We start from the raw sequence: 22,554 nt of genomic DNA, 5'->3' as shown, positions 1-22,554 counted from the left end.
AACTCTTATAATTTTAAAACTCTTGTAACTTATAAATTTTGGGCCACAAACATACTTGAGGCAGAGGAATTTGGTAGCCACGACACTCACACAGGAGCAGACTTGCCAGCGTCCACCCGCAGCCCCATCCTTGCCTGATTCCTCTGTCCCCTCTTTTCTCATTGTGCAGCTGTACAACGGGACACTGAAGCGGGACGTGGAGAACAGGCGCTACAGCTCGTACAGCCAGATGGAGGGCTGGGGCAGCAAGCACTACAGCAAGCCCATCTGCAGCCCCGCCAGGGCCGGCAGCGACTACTGCTTCGTGCAGAACATCAAGAGCAGCCGTAGCGAGCCCGACCTCTACTGCGAACCACCCCGGGGCACGCTGAGGAAGAGCCAGGTCGGGAGCCGGGCAGAGCACAAGGCAACCTTGAACCGCCAGAGCATCTACAGCAGCTGTAGCACCCAGCAAGGAACTACCAGGACAAGTAAAAAAATGCCAGCACGGGCCCTCTCCTGCCCCTCAAGCAACAAACCCGACGTGGTCTATGCCCAGCCCATGATGAGCTGCAAGCAGGACATGGTTTATGGACAGGCTCAGTCCGGCTCCAAGTAAGTCTGCTGCAATGGGCTGAATCTGAGTACACGTAGACCTCTGCTGTGGAGGTCTGTCCACCCGAGCTACTCATCTGAGCTACTTTATAGGTGCTGGAGATCTGCTCAGCAGTGCACACTGTGCTTAATCACATCCTGCAGTAGAGTCTAAAGTGGGTCAGATGAGTCAGTCTTAAAGGGCTCGTTTCTTTTCATGGGCTATGGAGGGAAACCAATCTGCCTGGCTCAATGTATGTGTCTGTGTGTTGTTGGGCAAGGTGATCCCCCAATCTCTGTGATGGTATTAGCTGACAGCTCCTTTGCATGCTGAGGGTGGGGAGGTGAAGAGCAGGAAGCCTGGTGTGCAGTTTGGGTGCCTCTCCTGGCTGTCACACTGCTTTGATTTGGCAGAAAACCAACCTAAAAAAACCAACTTGCTTTGAAGGAGTTGGTTCCTGAGGGTCTGACTCAGAGCAGAGCTGAGAACATGCTGAGCAGTTGTATTTACTCCTCTTTCTTTCCACCCAGCCCTTGCTTTGTTCTACCAAAAGGTCTGATTTGGCTTCCAGAAAGAAATTGAGTCAGAAATTGAAATAAAAAGCCTAATTGGAATAATTTACCTATCCAGGGAAGAGAAGGGAATGGAAACTGTTCAATTCCTCCCTGTCCAAAGCATCCAGTCCCACTGGGGTTAGGAATTCTGCAAGGGTGGAGGATGATCGTTCATGTCTCAGCATCAGGTCCCTTCTTGTAAGTGTTGCCTACAACAACAGAGCACGTAAAACACACGAGTGAGCTCAGACCCCCCCAGGCTGATGTATCTGTGCAGCAGAGCTCTCACTACAAAAAGGCCTGGTGGGGTTTCGATGGCATTGCAGGGGTGTTGATTCAAAGGTGCCCTGATGTTGATGGCAACGCTGCCTGTGGTGCTGGAGCACCAACCATGCTCTGCACAGTCTGTGAAGAGCTTTGGTCTGCACAGCTGCAGTCTTGGAGGACTCTGGTTTGCATTCATGAACTGCACTGCTGTTGCTGCATCACTATCACACACCAATGTGCCTCTGCACCAATGCAGAGGTTAGCACAACTCCCAGACAGTCACACAAACCCTAGAAGCTCCCAAGCTCATTCCTGGTAGTCCCTAGTCCAAAAGAGAGCTTACACACTGCAATACAAGAGTGAGGCTAATTAATTGTGCTCAGGCTTTGTCCTAACTCACACCAAAAGCCTGAGACTGTTGAGCCATTGGCCTGAGGCATGATGTAGCTATTGAGAAAATCCTCCCTCAGTCATCGGTATGAACCAAGTCATACCCTTTATCACACTGAAATGTTGATTTCCGGATTTCTCTGCTAATTCTCTGCTCAGCCTCCCTCTCTCTGTATTGAGTAAAAGTATATCCAGAGCATGTATGTTAAGAAATGTCACTCACCCGTTAGCATGTTGTCATGAAACCTTAGCTTCCCATGTGCCCAGTTACTCCGTGTTTAACACATGCAAAATCAGCCCCGGCCAAAGCAGAGCACTGGTGATGTTGGCTTGCTCCTTTCAGAAGCTTTGTAATTCCTCTGGGACAGGAAACAGATGTTACAGAAACTGGAATTAACTTATTCAAGGGAATTTCTGACTAAAAGAGTGGTGGGAAGGATGGCAGAATGATTAAACATGCCTTGGGAAGATGCTGCTTTTGAGAAGTTAGGCAAGCAGGCTCTCTCCAAAGCAAGCCCGGCTCTGCACAGTGCTCGTGGTTATAGACTCGGACATTGCTTTGGAAAGGTCACTTGAGGAATAATGGCATTTTCTGAAGAGAAGGAGAACTGCTGTTGTGAGAGGAACACTCTCCAGTGCTGGCTGCCCTTCGGTTAGGGAGTGGCTCCATTTATACACTTCTGGCTTGGGGCATGGCTCATCTGGCAGAACTGGTTCTGATGTGGAAATGTCGGGCTTCACGCTGCTGGTAGGCTCAGCTGGGGCTGTGGCCCTTGAGTAAGTCTGATTTGCCTGATGCACACCCCCTGCTCCCTGTGAAGCTCTCAGCAGAGCTGCATTTGTCAGAGGGGCTTTGTACAAGCGCTTCTGCTCTTGACCCAAAGGACATGAGGTTGGCACAAGTTTTGTAAACATACTAAGGAGTTGTGCTGTTTGAAATTAGTACTTATTTGGAAGGCCATTAGCCCTTATAACAGGGTATCTGGCAGGTTAGCCTTGGTCTGTAGTGTGCTTTTTAGGGGGAAGGGGCCCCCAGAGATGGGTTAGGACCATATCTGGGCTCCTTTTGCTGTGTAGGACTGTTTCTGGTTGGAGGATTCTGCACTTGGAGAGCTGGATTTTCATTTGGGTAGGTTGATCTGTGGGTAGGGAGAGGTTTGCTTGTAGGCATCCCATTATTAACCTCCACATGCAGGAAGAGGGCTTACCCGGGTAATAGCTGCTAGTAGTTCTCTGTTTGGAGCTCTGTTCTTCTTATTCTAGTAGTTCTTTGGGTAGAGGTTTTGTCTTTATAACAAGGATAATTCTGTGCTCAGTTTTCATGCTGCAAATCTCCCGTGTAGATGGGTATCCTGTCTGCAGGTTAGCAAACTGTGAGCACAGGAAGGGCTAGATAGTGTCCACGGTGATCCACTGGGGTGATTTCCATTGCTGTGAGAGTGATTACAGTGGGACGTTTGATCCACTGGGTCTGCCTGTGATACAGAACTCCTCTGTAGTGCAGTGACTATGGGCAGTGTCAGTTCTGGTTCAAGAGTGCTGCTTTTCAGGTGTCCTGTGGATCTGATCTCCTTGGATGAAGTGGAAAAGGGGTCACTGGATGCTGACTCTCGTGCGAGTGGCCTGTAGATATCAAAATACTGAGTATGCAAGAACTGCCAAACTCTCTGCACTGAACAGATAGTTCAGTTGTTTGTAGATTGCTCACAAAGTTATTTAATTTCTGGAACTACTCTTGATTATGTGATTGCTTCCATTTATTGAACTGGCTTTGGCTGTGTCAGACATGGAAGAGCTGTCTTTTTGATAGCTATCTCTCAGAAGAGTCCTTCCTTTTACAGAAGCCACTCTAGCTGATGAAAGCACCTTTCCTCCAGCTAGCTGATGAGTACTTCACCTAAATGTTTTTGGGGAAAAAACATTCTGTGATTCTATGATAAACTAAACCATGATATAAGGTTTTACTCATCCCATTGTACGAAGGGTTTTACTCATCCCTTTGTACGAAGGGTTTTACTCATCCCGTTGGTTCTGGTGATGAAATCTGAGTTTTGCACTGTTTGCTCAGATCAGGAGGTTAAACGGTACTGACTTGCTTTGAGAAACCTCCTCCTGAAGTGTATTCTCTTCCACCACCCCTGTCATTATAATCCTGCCTCAGTGAGCAGAAGAGGGAATTCCTGATGTCCCTTCCAGCCATACTTCTCAATAACCACTCAGGGGATTAAGCCTTTGTAAGCATTATGTCATATCTGGAACAACATTTCCAAGCTCAGTGCATCTGTTCTGGGCTCAGAAGTTCATGGGCTATTCTGGTGGCTCCTGCAATGGCAGTGCCCCTTGGTTAACTGCAGGGGAAAGCCAGATGTCTGAGCTGGAGCCATTGCTGAGAGGCCACACTAATCTCATCCCTTGTGAGGGATTCAGGGTATTCTCGTTTGTGAAGATGAAGAGGTGAGCTGGGATGTTTGCAGACATTCCCTGGTTTCTGATACAGATCAGGAGCCACTAATGGACACCTACAATATGTGTTGTCTTCCATAATACCACATGCACCTTTGGCCTTATTTTAAGATGTGGATGCATTTCTCTTTGGTGTTCTCTGTATATAGAGCTATTGCTGTGGAGCTGTGAGTGATGCTGCCCTGGCAGGGTTTATATCATCGCACACAGTGAGGATCCCTTTCTCCCTGGTTCAGAGTGTGCCCATCCTCCCTGGTATCTGTGCACTAAGCAATGCCTGAGGGGAAGCTCCAGCTGAGATTACAGTGGCATCATAGCCTTGGTACCATGTCCCAGAGGTGGATGTGGCTGCTTGGCACGGAGCATGGCTACTGGGTTTGCTCCAGTGTGGCCTGACTCTGGAAGTCTTGGATGTGCTGGACACTCTGTTTTTGTCTTCACACTGATTTTATGAATGAACAATGGAATTTGCCAGAGTTTTCTGGCTTCCTCCTCTCCTGGCACTTGTAGACCCAGCAACCAGGATGGAGGTTTAGATCTGACTAACACAAACCAATCTGCTATTAAAAAGTGAACAAAAGGCATTAGTATCAAATCAGGGAATTTGCCTTTCTGTGATACTGATCCTCTGAAGTGTTTGTTTCCCTTCCACACCTGAATCTGATCATCTAATTTGTCTCTTGTTGAATCATTTCTAATTGAGGTCTCTCCCTCTTCTGATTGCTTCTTTCTTGTGGAAGAAGAACAACCTTTGGAGCTCTTCCTACCAGGCACATTGGCCCAGGTTGGAGATGGCTACAGTCCAAGAATTTGTCTTGGAGCAGGCTGCTGTGCTCATAGTGTAGATCTGGTTGGGAATATCCCTGACTGGCTGCCGAGCAATCTCCCATTAGCATGGGCTTTGCCAGGGTGATTATGTTCTCAGTAGGAGAAACAGAGGCAGCACGACTTGAGCCCGTCCACTCACCCTCTGAACTTCTCCTATTGGTGAGCCAGGAGGGGAAATGGAACCTTCCCCATCTTTTCCCATACAGAACTTGACCCAGACGTGTTTTTTTTCCATGCTGAAGGACGATTTGGCCCTTTTATGTAGTGGATGTGTAGAAAACTGCCTTCCTTGAGTAGCTGGACCAATAATGGATGTCCTTTCCCATACAAAGTGCACCTCATACAGGGTTTTTTCTCCATTTGATAAGTTAAAAAGAGGTCCCTCTGGTGCTCCTTATGCTGGATCCATTGGTGCCTCAGCTCTATTGTGTGTCTCAGGAGCACGAAAAAGACCAAGTGAAAAATCACAGCATCCTGAATCCAAACCAAAGAGTTCTGAGATTCTGTAGCTTCTAGTTTAAACTTTGTCTTTCCAGTTCTGTGTTCCCTTGTTGCAAGTATAATGGAAGTTTCTTGGAGTTTTGATAAAGGTACAAACTTGAAAAACCATATGATGAATGGATGTTTTATTGTTAGTATAGAAATAAAAGTGGAACGAGATTCTTCTAACATTACACGCTGAATGATAAAGGTGCAATCCCACACTGTGGTCTATCATTCCTGTATACCAGCAGTGGCAGAGGTATCTCCAGAGGGCAGGTCTTCCTGTCTTAGGAAATATATCTAAGACACAGGGCAAGTTGTTCTTTGGAAGCACCTATGTCTCTCCATTAACTCCACAGGTGCTTAAATGAGTAATTTAAACTGAATGCAACTTTATGCCAGTGTGGGTAGGGGAGACAAAATGCTCTCTTGCAGTGTCACAACAGAGTTGTTGGCTTTTGATGGTTTTGTTATGGAATTTCCTATAGGATTGTGGATATTATTCTGTGCTGTGAAAAGGAGCTGCAAAAAGAGGTGAACTTTTGGGTGCTTAAGGACAAAATATCTTATCATAAGCTGCTGGCGCTCTTGACCACACATGGGTGTCCTTTCTAGACCTTTATTCTTAACATTCCTTTGGCACAATCAAAACGAGTCTGCACATTCTGTGCCTAGAAGAAGCCATTCCCTCAGAGTAATATTTAATACTGCAAATAGAATAGGTTCATTTAAAGAACTTAATAAAAACCACTCTGTTTGGTTAGTCTATTGGACTGTCTGAAGATGTTCAGCCCTTCTACGTAGTCACTCACCAGTATGACATGGAGCAAAAGCTTGTATATAAATTAATGTGGTTCAAACAGGAACTGATCTTCCTGATCTCCAGGTGAATTCCCTCATCAGTCACAGATGGATTCTGAACAAGGAATAACATCAGACAGGCACAACAATGACCTAGTTGACCTAGCAAAGCCCCCACACTTTTGATTTCACCCACTGTTAACAAAGCACTTCCCATCTGTATCTTGTCACTGGTGTCAGTATTTTTAACAAGTCCTGCTCCAAGCCAGAGATATTCCTACCCTTCCCCTGGAGTTTGTAGGCACATTCTTTACCTGTAACAAGGAGTGATGATTGTGGCCAACTTTTGTGAAGAGCTGGAGACTACCATTGTAAACATACCCTGGGAGTAGGAAGTCTCAGTGCTACTATTAGTATTTCATACACTCAGTGTTTGTCCATCCCATCACTCCAGACATGCCTGTCGCCTTTTCTTCCAGCCTCCCAAGACCATCAACTCCTCTCACATTTTTGCTTCCACCACATCTTACATCAAAGGATCACATGCTGTGGGAAAAGCATCTGCCTACTTTAGATTGTCCTAATAACCTGATGGTTGGTTTCACTCTTGTCCACTAATTCCTTTATTTGATGAACAGTGAATACTGGTTCTCTGCTCATTAAATTGTCCACTTCAGACATGAGTAGACATCTAGCACCTCGACTGAGCTCTTGTTTTCTGTCTCCTTTGTTTCCGGATAGACTGGATCCATCATTTATTGCCCTTAGTGTCCTCCACTGTATATTTTCCACTCTTATCATCTCCTTTTTTGGGAGAGAGAAATGCACTCGGGGTGCGCCATGTGGTTTGTCTGGCAATATGATAATATTATACATTTTGTAATTGATTCCTTCCTTATAATTCCCAGTACTGACGTAGCCCTTTGGCTGAGCACTCTACCAATGCTGTATTTCTCTTTAACACAGAATATGTGGTGATGAGATAGATGGTGGTACAATGACCATCCAGAAAGCCATACAACTCCTGTGCTCCTCTGATGACAAATACCAGGCTATGGGTGCTTACTTCCTCCAGCACACCTGCTTCCAGGATGAGTCTGCCAAGCAAGAGGTGAGCAAACTCTTTCAGAGCTCTGCTGTCGCACTGGATGTGGTGGCATATGAGATGGATGAAACTGGTTTCCAAGGATCCATAGGTCCCCTTGATTTTAATGATGGAGCCTTATACCCCATTAGTCACACTCAGGAATTAATTAAGTGGATTTTCAACTATTAGTGGCTGCTTTCTCTTAGTAGTAGTCAGTCAGGATTTTAACACAGGGGAACAGTTATGAGGCAGCAGAGGAGGCTGTGTCCACATTATCACCATAAGCTGCTGTGACGCATATTGGTGGGGTCTGGTGATATGGAGGCAGCCATCCAGATGCAACGTCCTCTTCTGACTGCAGTTGCACCCAGTTTCACATGGATCTTACAGCTGCGGTGTCAGACACAGAATTGCTCTAAACCCCACTGTGATGTTCGTTATGCACTGTTCAGTGATATTTCAGTCATTTTCAGCCATTTCAGCTGTTTTTAGCCATTTTTGCCATGTAAGCCAATGGGCAGGTGAGTGATCTTGTACAAAGATACTTGATTAAACAGAAGCACTTCTTAAAGTGAAGCTCTTACTCTCCCATTACTACATCTGCGCCAACACGCAGCAAAGGAGGCACCCTCAAGGATGGATCTGCTGTGGCAAGACTGTCACATGAGTTTATCCCGCCCTAGCGTGTTTGCAGTCATGCAGACATGGGTTTATCGAGATTCCATCCCTATAGAGGTGGTTTTCCATTTCCTGGCACAATAGTGGAGCGGGACATGCTGGCAGAGGGTGGGAATGTGCCCATTTGTCCTTACCGGGTGCGGGTACCCCAGCCCACGTCACAGCGGGGAATGATGGGGTGGCCGCACCCTTCGTTGCCGTTGAAAACACTCTCCGAGCACCAGCCTGTTCCATTGCTTCCGAGAAGGATGTGTCAGAACAGGCGTGTGAGTCACCCCAGAGCATGCTTGTTTGCTGTCCTTTCTAAAGGTGCTCGTTCATGTCCTATTGTCAGCAAGATCTCCAGCCCATGGGTTGGTTTCTGCCAGGAGACGCTCCATGTAGGATCGTGTACCCAGAGGTACATCCTGCAGTGGGAACCCTCGTCATTCTGGAGAGCTCAGCTGGAGGAATTTGCCTTCAAAACCTCCCTGGCATGTGTGTGGTGTCCTGCAGGTCAGGATTCACACCCCTTTCCAATGCTGCCCCTGCTGAGTGCTGTGGCATGGCCCAGTACTGCTTCTGGCTGACCTGGAGGGTGTTTACACTGTACCATGGCCATCTCTCTAAGCTCAGCCTGTGATTTCAGGATGCAGATAAATTACCACATCGTGTTATTATATGGCTATAAATGGGCTCTACAGATAGACAGAACAACTTTTTCACCTGATGCAAACTGACAGAGGTAGGTGAAAGTTTGTGGGAGCAAGCACCTTTCATCAGTGAAGGGTTCGGTCCATGGCCATTACTCATAGACATCTAATTCTAGAGTTTAAGCTTCAACCTCAAGGCCAGCACCTTTGTGTTCATGACCTATGTCCTGAACCAGACATGCCATCTGTGAGCTCTAGCCATCCTTTCCTGCCAGGTCTGCTCTTCCAGCTCCCCTGGTTATATGCCATGTTGACCGCTTGCATTGCCATGACCGTTCCCTGTCCCCGTGGTGCTCCGCACCCCGTGCTGATGGCAACACGTCTCTCCTGGCACAGGTCTATCGGCTGGGGGGAATCGCCAAGCTTGTGGAGCTGCTCCGCAGCACAAACCAGAACGTACAGCGGGCAGCAGCCGGAGCCCTCCGGAACTTGGTCTTCAAGAATCCAACCAACAAGATAGAAACCCGGCGGCAGAATGGGATAAGGGAGTGCGTGAGCCTCCTGCGGAGGACAGGGAACACTGAGATTCAGAAACAACTGACAGGTACGCAGCAGACTGCTCAGCCCACAGCAAGGACCATGCTCCTCCCTGCCTGTGGTCCATGGTGCTCCAGCACGCAAAGGCCCAGTAGCCATGGTGTTGCCATAGCACAAAGTGGATGTTTTATGCTCCTGTCACTCTACATGGCAGTCTGAAACAGAAGGCAGAGGTGGTCTTGGCCTTTCAATGTCCCATAAGGGTTCCTCACACAATTCATGTCCACTGGAAAAGCACCCACCCCAGGTTTCTCCCCACAGCTATGATCACCCTGTCATTCCTATGCCTTCCTGCACCCCTGGCACCCATGCCTGTTGCCAGGGAAGGCCAAATGGTGTTGGCAATCCCAGCATGGTTGGGCAGGTTATCTCACTGGTGTCTCATCTTTTCTTGAAGGATTGACATGGCAGTGCTGGGGAATGGTTGGACCTGATGATCTTGAAGGTCTTTTCCAACCTGCTTGATTCCATGGCTCAATGACTCCATGATATGAGTTTGTTGGTGCAGACCACCCTCAGCTGTGACTAAGGTCTTGTGTGTAAGCCTTTATGAGATCCCTGGGGAGATGCCTTCCCCCTGCAACCCAATGGCAATAAACAGCGATTGTGGGAGACGGGAGGATGCTTAGATGCCCACCTCCACACCAAACGTTGCTGCTGGTGCCCATTCTGCCTGTCTCCCATAAGGATGGACAGAGATTAGGATTTAGGGCAGCCTCTGCACCCTTAGTTCAAAGAGGGATAAAGAGAAGGACTTTGTTGCTGGAATTTACTCTGACCTAAAGGAAGTTTCTAATGCACGGTGACCCTCTGCTTGAGCTTGTCTTCTACTTCCTTCCTAGGACTGCTCTGGAACCTCTCCTCCACTGATGAGTTAAAAGAAGAGTTGATACAGGAGGCACTCCCCGTCTTGACAGACTGTGTTATCATCCCTTTCTCTGGCTGGTCTGATGGCACCTGCAATAGGACAAGAGAAATTATTGACCCAGAAGTATTCTTCAATGCTACAGGGTGTTTGAGGTGAGTCATCACACCGGGATTTACTGCAGTTTGTGTATGTTGAGAAACACTGAAGCTGTCTAAATCACCTTACAAGAAGCTAAAGACATGCTTGCTCCAATTGCATTAATACAAATCTCAGCTTGAGAAAGTTTTCCTAAGAGAAGGTGCAGAAAAATGTAAAATATTTCTCCTAGTATTTCCTAGTATTATTAAACAGAATTCTCTATGTGGCAAAAACAAGCATTTCCCCACTGGTTTTAATATCTGGTTAAGTCCAGAGCAATCCCATTGCCTTTTCCTGGCTCATATCATCAGGCTGGTGAGAGGAGGTGCAGGCTGAACCCAGAGCAGTTTATTTTGTTCACGGGAAAGCCAGATCCCTTTTGTAGAGGATCTTCGCCCTGACTTGCTGTTTCTCCTACCACCCTCCTCCACTTGGATGTGAGCTCCTCGTCTCACTGGGAACAAGTGGGAAAGAAAAAAAATGCCCTGTATAATTAGGTACTTTCATCAACTGAAGCTCTCCCCGAGGGAGCACAGCGCCAACCACACCCTTACCAGACATGCAGCTAGTAGGAGCTGTATCTGCTTATGAAACGAAGTGGGTGAACACAGTGGGGGCCTTTTGAGACGTGATACTATCGCCTTCTGCGGCTGGGAACCGTGTCTGAAAGATAGTGAGTACTGCTCCCTTCCCTGTCTTGGAAGGCACCTTCCCCGTGCAGTTGCATGTTGGGATGTGCGGCTTCTGTTCATAGGAGGTGCTCCACTTTTATGACCATCTCAACCCACCAATGTCATAAAATACCCCATTGAAATGAGGGAAAGGGTATGATGGTGGCCTGTAAAAGGAGCTCTCCATGGAGTTTAACTCAAGGTGGGCTCTGTCTCCCATCTGTGGCAGTAATATCCAACACCCCCAGCAAGGTCTGCCAGATGCAGGTCATCCAGGGAGCAAAAAAGGCCAGGGGGAGCAGGACTGGGGAGCAAGGTGAGTAAGGAAAACAGAGTGGTTGTGTCCAGAGCCCCTGCTCTGAGGGGTGAGCCAGGATTGCTCTGACTCACTGCCCTGCCACATCATAACACAGAGATGAGAACAGCCTTGGGTTTGCCCTGGGCTCCAGCCATTGCTGCTCAAGCATTTCTGGATTGCAGATGAATTCATGTTAATGAGGAGGCTGCAAATCACAGTGAACATCAAATCCAGTTCTGGAACGCCTGGAGTGAATATCTCACAAGGACTGCCAACCTCTCTTTGTTTTTCATTTGCAAGCTACAAGGCAATAGAACAGGGAAGAGAAAAAAACCCAACAAAACAATGAAAAACATTTCCTGTTACTGGAAAAACTCCCCTGTCCTGGCAGAAACCAGTGCTCAGGAATACATTACAACATTACAAACTGGTCAGTCCCTTTGGTCAGAGTGATTGCTGCTCTTCAGCGTCTCTACCCCCCTGTTTCCCACACAAATATTGCTGTTGACCCTTTCTAGCTCCATATTTGCAACCAGATGAACCTTCCTGATTTTCACAATAATCCCAGCTGGTCCTTATTCAGTCTTCTCTTTGGAAACACCTCCAAGGAGCTGATGAGTCTGTGTAATGCCACATGCATAGCCTCTAAGGCAAAATGTTGCTGATAGTTACTGTCACTAGTAACTATCTTCTATGCAGAGCACCTTAAAGAGATGTTTTCCTAGATGAATCAGTCCTAAAGAGCAAAAAGAGGGCTATGCATGAGTGCAGTCCTACAGAAGATCTCCAAACTGAGAGCAGTACACCAGCCTTGCTGAATCTACAGAAACATCCTTAAATTCAATTATACCCATAGCCAGAGCAGAGCCCATAGAGACTGGTAAGTGAACCCAACTAATCCTCTCTCCTCCTTCTCTCCTGGCATGCTCTGCGATGGCTTTCTTCAGAAACTTGAGTTCTGCAGACATGGGGCGCCAGACCATGAGGAATTACCCTGGCTTGATCGATTCAGTCATGACTTATGCCCAGAACTGCGTGGCTTCTAATCGACCCGATGACAAGGTACCAGATGCTCACCCCAAGCTGTGCTCTAACGTTCAGCCCCATAGTTAATCACTGCAACTTCAGGAATACCCCAAAATCTCTTTCAAATAAACACAAGAGGGGACTGGACTCTTTATGGCTGATCCTGTCCTTCCAAATCCCAGTGCAGACTGTTGTAGGATTGCAGGTCTTCTGTGCTCTGAGCCTGAAATAGAGATGGGTTTACAATTTCCCTTTAACAAACAGAGACACAGCAAAATATTTTGGCTCCTGATCCCCCAATATGCTTTCCATCCTTTCACTCCCACCCTGGAATCCTTCCAGCATGTTAACCACCATCTCTTGCTCTTCCCACCACCACATCTCTTCATCCAGCAGCACTCAAGTATGTAAGTCCCAGACTTGCATTGCATTCAGCAAGAAGCCAGGAGCTGGCATTTCTCTGCCAGTCCCCTAACTGTGATTGATTGCTGTGTGTAAATGGCCCTTACCTTGGATAAAATAGCATTTATAGCCATGTTTTTAGGAGCTTGACATCTGTGATACTAGACAGTGCCCAGTAAGTACCAAAATTACTTCAGATGAGCTCAGGATTAAGCAAATCCTCTTTTGGGGATGGCTTTTGCAAGAAGATCTTTTTTTTAGCAGCATATACTGAACAGAGCTCTTTGGAAATGTAAGCCCAGTTTTGATGCTGGTTACAGGTATCTAGTGGAAATTCTCCCTTGCTCTTTACTCTGGGAACTCTGACATAGAGGTAACGGAGGCTTAAAAGCCTCTTCTTGGTAAAAAGTGCCCACAAATCTGTAGCTGCGACTTGGATAAAGTCATTGAAAGTTGACTTGGCATAAGGAAGACTTTCATATTTGGCATTTTATGGTAGGCACTTTGATGCAACCACCCTCTGCTCTCTTTTCCTATTTATCAGCTTGTCTGTTACAGAGAGTCCTAACAAAGTTCAGAGTCAGTCAGCTCACAGAGAGCCACAGATACAGCCTTTGGGCTATGTAGCCCTCATTTGTGTCCACCTCCTTCCTCCCCATCATTGCTACCTTAAGCAGGGTCAGGAGCTTATGTAATATAACTGTTAAAAAAGCTGGTTATGGCATGGTGTATGTCCTCTCTGTAGCTATAGCAGGTGCTGCTCCATATTTTTCTGCCTAATGTGATGCTTTGATTTTTATTCTGGGGGTGATTTCAGTCTGTGGAGAATTGCATCTGCATCCTGCACAACCTCTCCTACCGCCTGGATGCTGAAGTTCCCAACAAATACACCCAGCTCAACCACATGGCCCGGAGCGTTTATATGGACAAAACTCTCACAGGCTGTTTCAACAGCAGGAGTGGTAAAATGGAGGTAAGATGTGCCAGAGGAAGCTTGGAAATGTGATATTCGGCCTCGGGCAGGGGCTGTGAGCAAAGAACAAGATCTGAGCTCCCCGTTTCTCATCTCTTTGTAGAATGATGAGTATGGTGTCCCCCTTCCCGAGGAGGATTTTAAGCCCAAAGGACCCAGCTGGCTCTACCATTCTGATGCCATCCGCACCTACCTGTCCCTGATGGATCAGAGCAAGAAGGATGCCACCCTGGAAGCTTGTGCTGGAGCTCTGCAGAACCTCACTGCAAGCCGAGGGCTGGTAAGGGCTCCTCTCTCCTCCACATGCACTCAGCTAAATGTGTCAGCACTTTACTGTAATCAGAAAGGAAAATGTCCTCCTTAAACCTCAGGGCACTATTGCAAGTCTTTCCACAGCCAAAGTATTTATTAATGCCAAAAATAGGGTCTCACAGGGGCTATAATCAGCATCCTATGGGTCTATCCGAGAGCCATACACCTGGTTTCCAGGTTTCCCCAGTCTGTTGGTCATACTACCAGCATCTACCGGTATTGCCCCCCTCCCCCAGGACACCAGTGAGTATGTGCCCAGATGTGCACATGTGGACAGATGTCATTAAAGGAGAGAGAGACGATGTGCGTGCACCACCGCCTGTGTGTGTTTTCTAAGTGGGAGGTGGCTCTAATAACAGGATGGGTTGTGCTCTGGATTGTGGCTCGTCTTCACATCAGAGCTGCTTGTAAAATAGCTCTGACAGATGTCCTAACCTGTAGGTATGGCAGCGTGGAGGTGACACGGGCTGCGTGACACCGTGGGTATTGCAGGAGCTAGGGCATGGCAAGGGACACGTCACGACAGCAGCTCTGCCGTGGCCAGTGTCGTTACCGTGGGCATGTCCTCGCAAGCTGCGTTCACGTGGACAAACCTCAACTTGTCTGTTTGTGTCAAACTTCGTCAATTCTAATTTAAATAAGATGGTTGGGGAGATAAAGAGATAATTGTTTCGTACGTAGGGGAGGCGTGTCACATGTGCGAAGCGTTCCACCCAGAAACACGGAGTGACTCACGAACGGAGCCTTCGCTGCTAGGACAGCATTAACCTGCCAGCTCTCATCCCCTGGGAGCTTTTGTTCCAAGTCTTCCAATGTGAAATACTTTGGGAACTTTTTGTGTTTGCACTTGTAAGCGGTGCCGCTTACAACAAGGTGGAGAGAGGCTGTCACTGGATGGGTAGAGCTGATCAGAGAAATGGGACCGGAGCTGTGTGCTCCATGGCAATCAACATCATTGCACAAGAATGTCTTTTGGACAGGGGGGAAGGCAACAAGCAAACAAAAACCAGCTCTGGCAGTGTTGAAGCAACTTATTTCATCCTTCTGGAACAGAATGGCTGGAATTTGCCTGGATGTGCAGAAGCGGCTTCTTCTTTCAAGGGGCTTATTCCAGCTCAGAGCTGGAGTTGGGGTGGGATGCTGGATTTGCTGTCACTTGAAGGAAAGGGAAACTGAAGCATGTGCCTCCTGGAGCATGGGAGGATAACTGGGTCTCAGCCCACTGGAAGAGGATTGTCTTCCAGCCCGTTCCCTCTATTCCCATGTCACTGTTGATGTGTCAGTGGTTGCACAATGATCTCCAGCAGCCTTTCTGATGGGGCAGTACCTGAGTTCAGTTTAAAGTCTATCAATAAGAGGGCAGTTTATTAAGGGTATGTGACTTCAACATCCATGAACACTCATCTGCATTGGCTACATCCTGAGGTCTTCTAGATTTACATAAGCAAACACAAGATCAGGATCCAAGATGAGTATTTGTGGTCTTCAGACATTTTTTTAAAGGTATCCACTAGCTGTTCAAGGACAGTTTATTAAGGGTATGTGACTTCAACATCCATGAACACTCATCTGCATTGGCTACATCCTGAGATCTTCTAGATTTACATAAGCAAACACTTGGATCAGGATCCAAGATGAGTATTTATGGTCTTCAGACATTTTTTAAAGGTATCCATTAGCTGTTCCAATTCCACTGCAGCCTATTACTTGTGGCATGGCATGGAGATGCAAGAGCATTGTGAAGGGCAAGGGCAACGTGGCCGTGAAGGTAAAACTTATCCAGCTTTTGGGAGTATCAGCTGGGTGAGCAACTGTACCCACTCAGGCTCCAGAAAGAGGATGGAAGTACCAGCTGTATCACAGAAGATAAGAGGCTGACTTCGCAAATGTCTGTGGAGAAGAGGGGTAAATGACAAAGTAAAGGGAATTATGGTAGCAAAAGATATACAGATCCTTATTTTATTATGTAGTCATATTTATCTGGCCCTGTACATCATTCCAGTTGTGTCTTCCTGGCACAGAAGTTATGAGACATCTCTGTTCTGTCTCCTAGATGTCCAATGCAATGAGCCAGTTGATTGGTTTGAAGGAGAAAGGTTTGCCTCGCATCGCACGGCTCCTCCAGTCCAACAGCTCTGAGGTTGTCCGGTCTGGGGCTTCCTTGCTGAGCAACATGTCCCGGCATCCTGTTCTCCACAAAACCATGGGTAAGTCATTTCCACCACAGTGGATTCCAGAACAATGTCTAGTTTCCAACTCTAATACCTGCCCATCTCTCTTTGTAAACCCCATAACAGGACCTAACCCAGCTCTGAAATTGGGCAAAGCAGTGTCATTTCTTCTGGCCAAAAGGGCAATTACAGGACGTATCTGCAGGCTTAATTAACAAAATGTGTGCTATCTTAGTCTCTACAAGCATGTGGAATGCTTTATAGACAATGACAGATCTGCAGGATCATGAGGATGATAGTGTTTGGGGAACTGACTCGGTCTTGACTACCCATGACCAGTGTCATTGCCCTTCCAGAGACCTGCAGCACTCATTTTGTCTCTGAAAATCAAGTGATGACCATTATGCTATTACATTATTAGTGCCTCCTCCCAGAGATAACACTGCATTCTTGCATTGAATAGTGCTAATGCAAATAGTATCATTCAGTTGTGCTAGGTTTTATTTAAATGTTGATTGGAACATTCCACCTCTTTAGCTCACCAGGTGCTCCCAGATGTATCACGTCTCCTGTCATTCCAGTCTGGAAATACCAACAGCTATGGCGAGATCATGACATCAGCATGTTACACTCTGAGGAACCTCATCATGTCCAACCCACACCTGGGAAAGTCTTACTTGACAAGCAACATGCTAAATAATGTAGTAAGCCTGTGCCGAAATGGGTGAGTTTGGGGCAGAAGGCATGGAGAGGGTCATGAGAAGACATTTTTGAGCCCATACACTCTGTGCAAGGCCAGATTAACCCCAGAGCCCTTCCAACACCCTTCAGAGCCTTAGCAAAGCATTATTCTTTCCCTGTGCTCATAAATTGAGAGCCAAAGAAAACTCAAGCGTGTTGGTAGACAGAATTCCTCAGTGCTAGTTTCTTGGAAACAGGCAGGAGCCATCCAGGGTGAGATTTGTAAAAGGGTCTCAGGAAATTTGCTGCTTGTTTTAAGAAATTCTAAGAAGAACCAAAGCACCAACATCTTAAAGCCTTTTACAACCTCCAGCCCTCGGAACAGAGGATGTCAGTATGTGGCCTGAGCCCCTGGCACCCTGGCTTCCCACTCAGATCTTCTTGCAAACCTTACCATGAAGGTCAGGGCTGAGATTCAAGCACTGCTGATAGACTGGGATTGTGCTTAGCTTCAATGTTCAGATTTGTTCACCTTACCACTTCTTCCGTTGAAAAGTCTACCTCAAGTGGCACAGATGCAGCTGTGATACATATTATAAGTACCTCCAATGGTCTACATACATGTATTTTGCAACAACTGAGCAAACTCAACACTTTTTCTTTTAAGACATGTTTTGAGTTTTAATGGTAGTAAATCCACCCTGCTTGTTATTCACACTCCTACAGTGCAAAAGCTTGTCAACCCTTGCCAAGCTCTATGTTCATTTCTGGCCAACCTGGTGTTAAACTTACATGAGTTTTGACTACGTGTTCTGCTTCCTAGACTTTCATCTCTCCTACCATCTGTCTTTGTTTTAAAGTATCTTCTACACATAACCTATTGTTTTCTGTTGTGAAAAGACATTTGCATGCCTTCTCCATCAACCACTTGCAATCTAGACTTGTTTCATGGCAGTGAGAGATTCTCAGCCAATAAAAGTGGCCTCTATGTTTAGTTTGGGCCTCAGCCACTGAACATTGGTCACTCTGCTGCTTTTATATTTCACTCTCCAACAAGCCCAATTAATATGAAACCCAGCCCTCTCCTAAGTCTTCGTTGTTTTGAATGATATTTACTTCTGCTTAAAGTCCCACTTTGGATCCCTCAGACCAGTCGTCAGCTAATTTACTACTTCAGCAAAGCGTTGCACAACTGGGGTTGTGCTTACCTTAATTGTCTTGACTGCTTTGTGTGATGAGCTTTGTTTGCAATGACTCACTAAACTGCGAGGAGTTACTAAACTCTGGAGATGTTCTCAGTGTGTTCCTCCTGTCTGTATCACAAATTCCTTCTGAGAAACTCCCCAGTTCTTACAATGTCCCAAACTTGAATTGTTCCTCTTCCTCCATTGTTCATTTCTGTCCCCAAAGTTTTTTATGCTGTTTAATTCTTACGAGGAGATGACAATGATTTACACCCAGGACTAATCTTACTTATTCAAGCCATATCATTTCAGACTGTTCCCATAGAGCAGAAGTGAAAGAGATCTCCCCACCAGTGAATTGGACACTTGCTATTACACTGGTTACTTCACTTCTCACTTATTCAAGCCATATCATTTCAGACTGTTCTCATAGAGCAGATGTGAAAGAGTGAATTGGACACTTGCTAGAACACAAGTTACTTCACTTCTTCCACTTTCCTGTGTAGCCTATGAAGATAAACAAGGAACTTTAGGGTGGGGTTTGTCCAGTCCTGCATCAGAAAGAGCCTCATCCATTCCCTGGTGGTAATAACTAGATCCAACACTTCTACAGGGGGCTCTTGCCTAAGTCGGATGCAGACCTCATGTTTCCCATGCCAGCAATGAATGTGGCAATTCAATACCATCAACTTCGTCCTTCCCAGCACCATTGCCAGCAGGAACAGAGAACAGAGAACAATGGTGACCAAATCACAGTGGAGAACACCATGCCATGTTGCACCTTGTTAGTGTTTTGCAGAGTTTTCTCTAACACTCTGCCTCAGTTTCCCTGTGGTCACACTTCCCTCACCTTCCAGCACTGGTGTTGGTTTGTCTGCATAATGCCTCCCTTGCACGTGTTTCCTCTGAACTGGTCTCGTGTTGCATTTGAAGCTGTAAATCATTAGTTTAAGATGCTCAGACAATTTTTTATTCGTATTATAAAATGGGCTTCCAGGTTATAGATGAGCAAGTTAGGGAGCTTTTCCCTTCTTGTGTTCTTCTCAAATGCCAACCATCACTCCTCCAAGCTGAGGTTTCTTTTTCTTGATGCTTCTTGTAGCTCTATTCCGAGTGAAAGTCATAACCAGTTCAGCAGTTTATCTGATAGCTGTGGTTTCTTCTCCTTCCTGGAGATCCCAATTAAATAATTGTCTCTCTCCTGCATTTATCCACATCTATGACATGGTCTTCACAGTGATGATGAATTTTGCTTGCTCTTTGCTACTTTTAATCCAAGTTGCCGAAATATTGAATATTAGCTTCCTTTTTTTTTTTGGTTGGTCATTCTGAAAATCAAGCTGCTGTTACTGATGTTAGTGTGATGTCTGATGGCCTTTTCATCCTTTTTCTCCAACCAGCTGAAAAATATTCTTCTTCTGCTCATTTTCAAGCAACATTATTTCAGTAATACAATGATATCTTTTTCTCAATAATTCTACTGGCTCCTCTAAATCTTTTCTCCAAAATCTCTTCCTGTACCTTAGAGCATCAGATTTGAAGTTCATCTCGCAATCCCTTTATCACTTAGTTGTTGTAGTTTCTCTTTGTTCATCACTTTTCACATTATTTCTATTGTACAACTGAATTTTGCAATTTAATTCTACCACAGCATTTTACCAAAATTCATCTTTCAAGAGACCCAGGTCTTTCCTTTTCTCTTTTTGTGGAAGAGAGGTCTTCTCATCCACACACTTCCAATTTCCCATTTCTTCCAAAGATTGCACCTTGATAATCGATTTTGTAAACTTAGGACATCCTGAAAAAATCCTTCTTCAAGGAATTCCTTGGCATGTCCAGTTTCCCAATGAGCACTGTCACTCCCATTTCTCATAGACTGATGAGGCTTATTTTGAGGACACAAAGATTTGTGAAGCTGTATCATACAAGGAGGGTACCGAGTCTGGTCTCATATGTCTCCATCACTCTGGCTGAGACAGGCTGGGGCTGTTGCACTGAGCCCAGATCAGGAGTCTCCCATAGACAGGACGAGGTCCAGGAGATCAGGAGCAGTGATTAGAACCAGCAACTAGGTTCATATCTAGGCTGTTGTATGAAATGTTCCAAAATTATAAAAGGTACTACTATGACTCACGGTTTCGGAGCTGTTACATGAGCAATTATCTATTAACTTGTGCTGAGTAAGGACTTACAGTTGCAGGCGTTGTTATTACAAATGTTCCCATCTCCTTCATCCTCACCAGGCAGCAGAGAGCCCGTTGCTCTGCTGCTGTCACCCACACTGTCCCTACAGACTCCAGGGAAGGGTTGGCATCATTGCGCTTCTCTTTCACCCTCCCAACTCTCACACCCCAGAAACACTCCTTCAGCTCAGTTTAATGCTCAGTTTTCCACTCAAATCCTCCCCTCTTTTTCATTTGTCCTGGTCTGGTCCCAGAGGTGGTTGATTGTCATGTAATATTGCTGAGAGAGGAAGGAAGGTTTTATTGACAGCCCTCCATCAAGCCTAGCCAGCCTCCCAGCTGGAGAGGTCTTATTTAAAGGCTGTCAGTAACGCATGTGGGTTGCTGCTCTGTGGCCTGCCAGAATTCACTGGGGTTGCTTTGATCTTCCCAGCTCCTGTCCAAAAGCGGCCGAAGCTGCTCGTCTCCTCCTGACAGATCTTTGGTCAAACAGGGAGCTCCAGAGTGTGCTCAAGCAGGTAAGGAGAATGCTTCTGCTTCTTGGCCGACAAGAACAACCCAGGTCTTGACTCACTCACTGCAGTCAGTGAGTTTGCAAAGGCCGTGATTCAGCAGCGAGTCTGGGCAGTGGCTGGAGGAGCCCTGGGTGCTGGGAGGACCACGGTGCTCTCGGCACATGGGAACCCACCTCAGATCCAAGCGAGAGGCAGCAAATCACAACCACCACTGCTGGGACTGACTTTAGGGACCAAGTGGATGGTGTTGTGTTGTGTTGGGTGGCTTGTACCCTGAGGATGATACTAGTTTAGGTGGGCTCTTCCATGAAACAGCCACCCTGGGCCTGTTGCTGTTTTGTGTGCCCAGCACTGCTCTGTGCTGAGAACAGACCTGGATGTTTTGCACTAGCTTGGGAGACTCCCTTCGCTGGAGTCCGTCCTGCAGGATCAGCGTGTCCAAACAGATCCCTGGCAAGGTTCTTCCTCTCTTTCCCCCCATTTCCTTCTGTGTCCATAACCCTCCCCCTACACTCAGGGTGATCTTTTAAACCAAGAAGAGGAGTGTTTCGGATTTGTTGTGCTCCCTGCAACAGAAACTGCGGAAGCGCAGAGCCAGACGGGGCAGTGAGCCAGCTCCCAGCTCGCGGTGGCTGTCTTTGAACAAGTTGGGTTTTTCCAACCCAACAGCAGCAGCACCTGCAGAGAGTAAAAGACCAAATTAAAGAGAAGGAGTAGCACCCTGGGGGCAGGAAGGTAGAGAGCACCTAAGTATGGTTCTCATATTAACGGTTAGGGACTTTCTCCATAGGAGCTTTGCGCCGGGCTCTGCTCAGGAGCCTGTGCCAACTCATTTTGATGTGACTGAGTCACTCCTGTGCTCACACACATGTTCATTGCACAGGTATACATCAGATGAGAAGGATGGGAGTATGTAAGGATATATGCATCATGCATAAATCTTTGCCATTTTTCCAGGATGAGGAATAAGGTGAAATAACGCTCAGTGAACAATTAAGTAAAGGTTTCCTCCAGTAAAGCTGGAGGAGGCTGACTCTTGGAGGATAGAAAGCAATGCAAGGAAGATGAAGTCATAGAATCATACAATGGTTTGGATTGGGAGGGACCTTAAAGGTCACCCGGTTCCAACCTCCTGCCATGGGCAGGGAGACCTTCCACTAGACCAGGTTGCTCCAAGCCCATCCAACCTGTACCAGTCAGATACTTTGAAGAAGTTTCTTTGGGGAAAGGTTAGAAACAAGGAAGTCCATCAATAAGGGTGATGTGTTAAAGGCACACAGAGGGAGGACAGAGGCTGTCCTGAGGCTGTCTGAGAATGAAACACGTTCTTTAAGTGGAGGACAGCTGTCGAAGTGGGGCAGGAGGTTCTCTCTCACAGCAATAGATAGCTATCAGTTTTGAAATTGATACGTACTCACTGCACTTCATCTACTTCATATATATATACACTTCCTATTTATCTGCTTTTTCAGCAAGGATTTGATAAGAACATGATGGGATCTTTAGCTGGAACGGCCTTCAGGACCCTCTCATCCAGGTTTTAGGAGCCCTTCCTCGCACCTTCAGGCTGCAGGTGAGAACAGGCCGTGAGGAAGGGGTGGTTTGGGGTAAAACAATAACTGATTAATTGCATTTTGCCAAATCCTCTCAGGTGGGGCTTTCCACAGGCCTCTTTCCTTCCTGAATTTTGAGTAATGTTGTCCAGATAGTGTTAGTAACATGCAATTAATTCCAGCACATGCAATGACATTAGGGATTTTTTGAGCCCTCCACCTGTA

At 46.5% G+C, this 22,554-nt stretch overlaps 1 protein-coding gene across 1 annotated transcript; it reads left to right on the top strand.

Annotated features, from left to right (window-relative positions):
- Positions 1 to 169: 169 nt before the first annotated feature.
- Positions 170 to 22,320, top strand: PKP1 (plakophilin 1; the record flags this gene model as incomplete). The annotated part of the gene is made up of 11 exons (XM_010019671.1): positions 170 to 594; positions 7,327 to 7,471; positions 9,154 to 9,361; positions 10,197 to 10,374; positions 12,277 to 12,391; positions 13,575 to 13,730; positions 13,834 to 14,010; positions 16,096 to 16,249; positions 16,751 to 16,937; positions 20,695 to 20,779; positions 22,249 to 22,320. Coding segments are annotated over 11 exons (1,902 nt in total), but the record flags the coding sequence as incomplete, so codon positions are not given.
- Between the last annotated feature and the right edge of the window lie 234 nt (positions 22,321 to 22,554).

This window comes from Nestor notabilis, unplaced genomic scaffold (assembly GCF_000696875.1).
Source record: "Nestor notabilis isolate BGI_N333 unplaced genomic scaffold, ASM69687v1 scaffold11200, whole genome shotgun sequence".
NCBI lineage: Eukaryota > Metazoa > Chordata > Aves > Psittaciformes > Psittacidae > Nestor > Nestor notabilis.
This window is presented reverse-complemented; position numbering and strand designations above follow the sequence as displayed.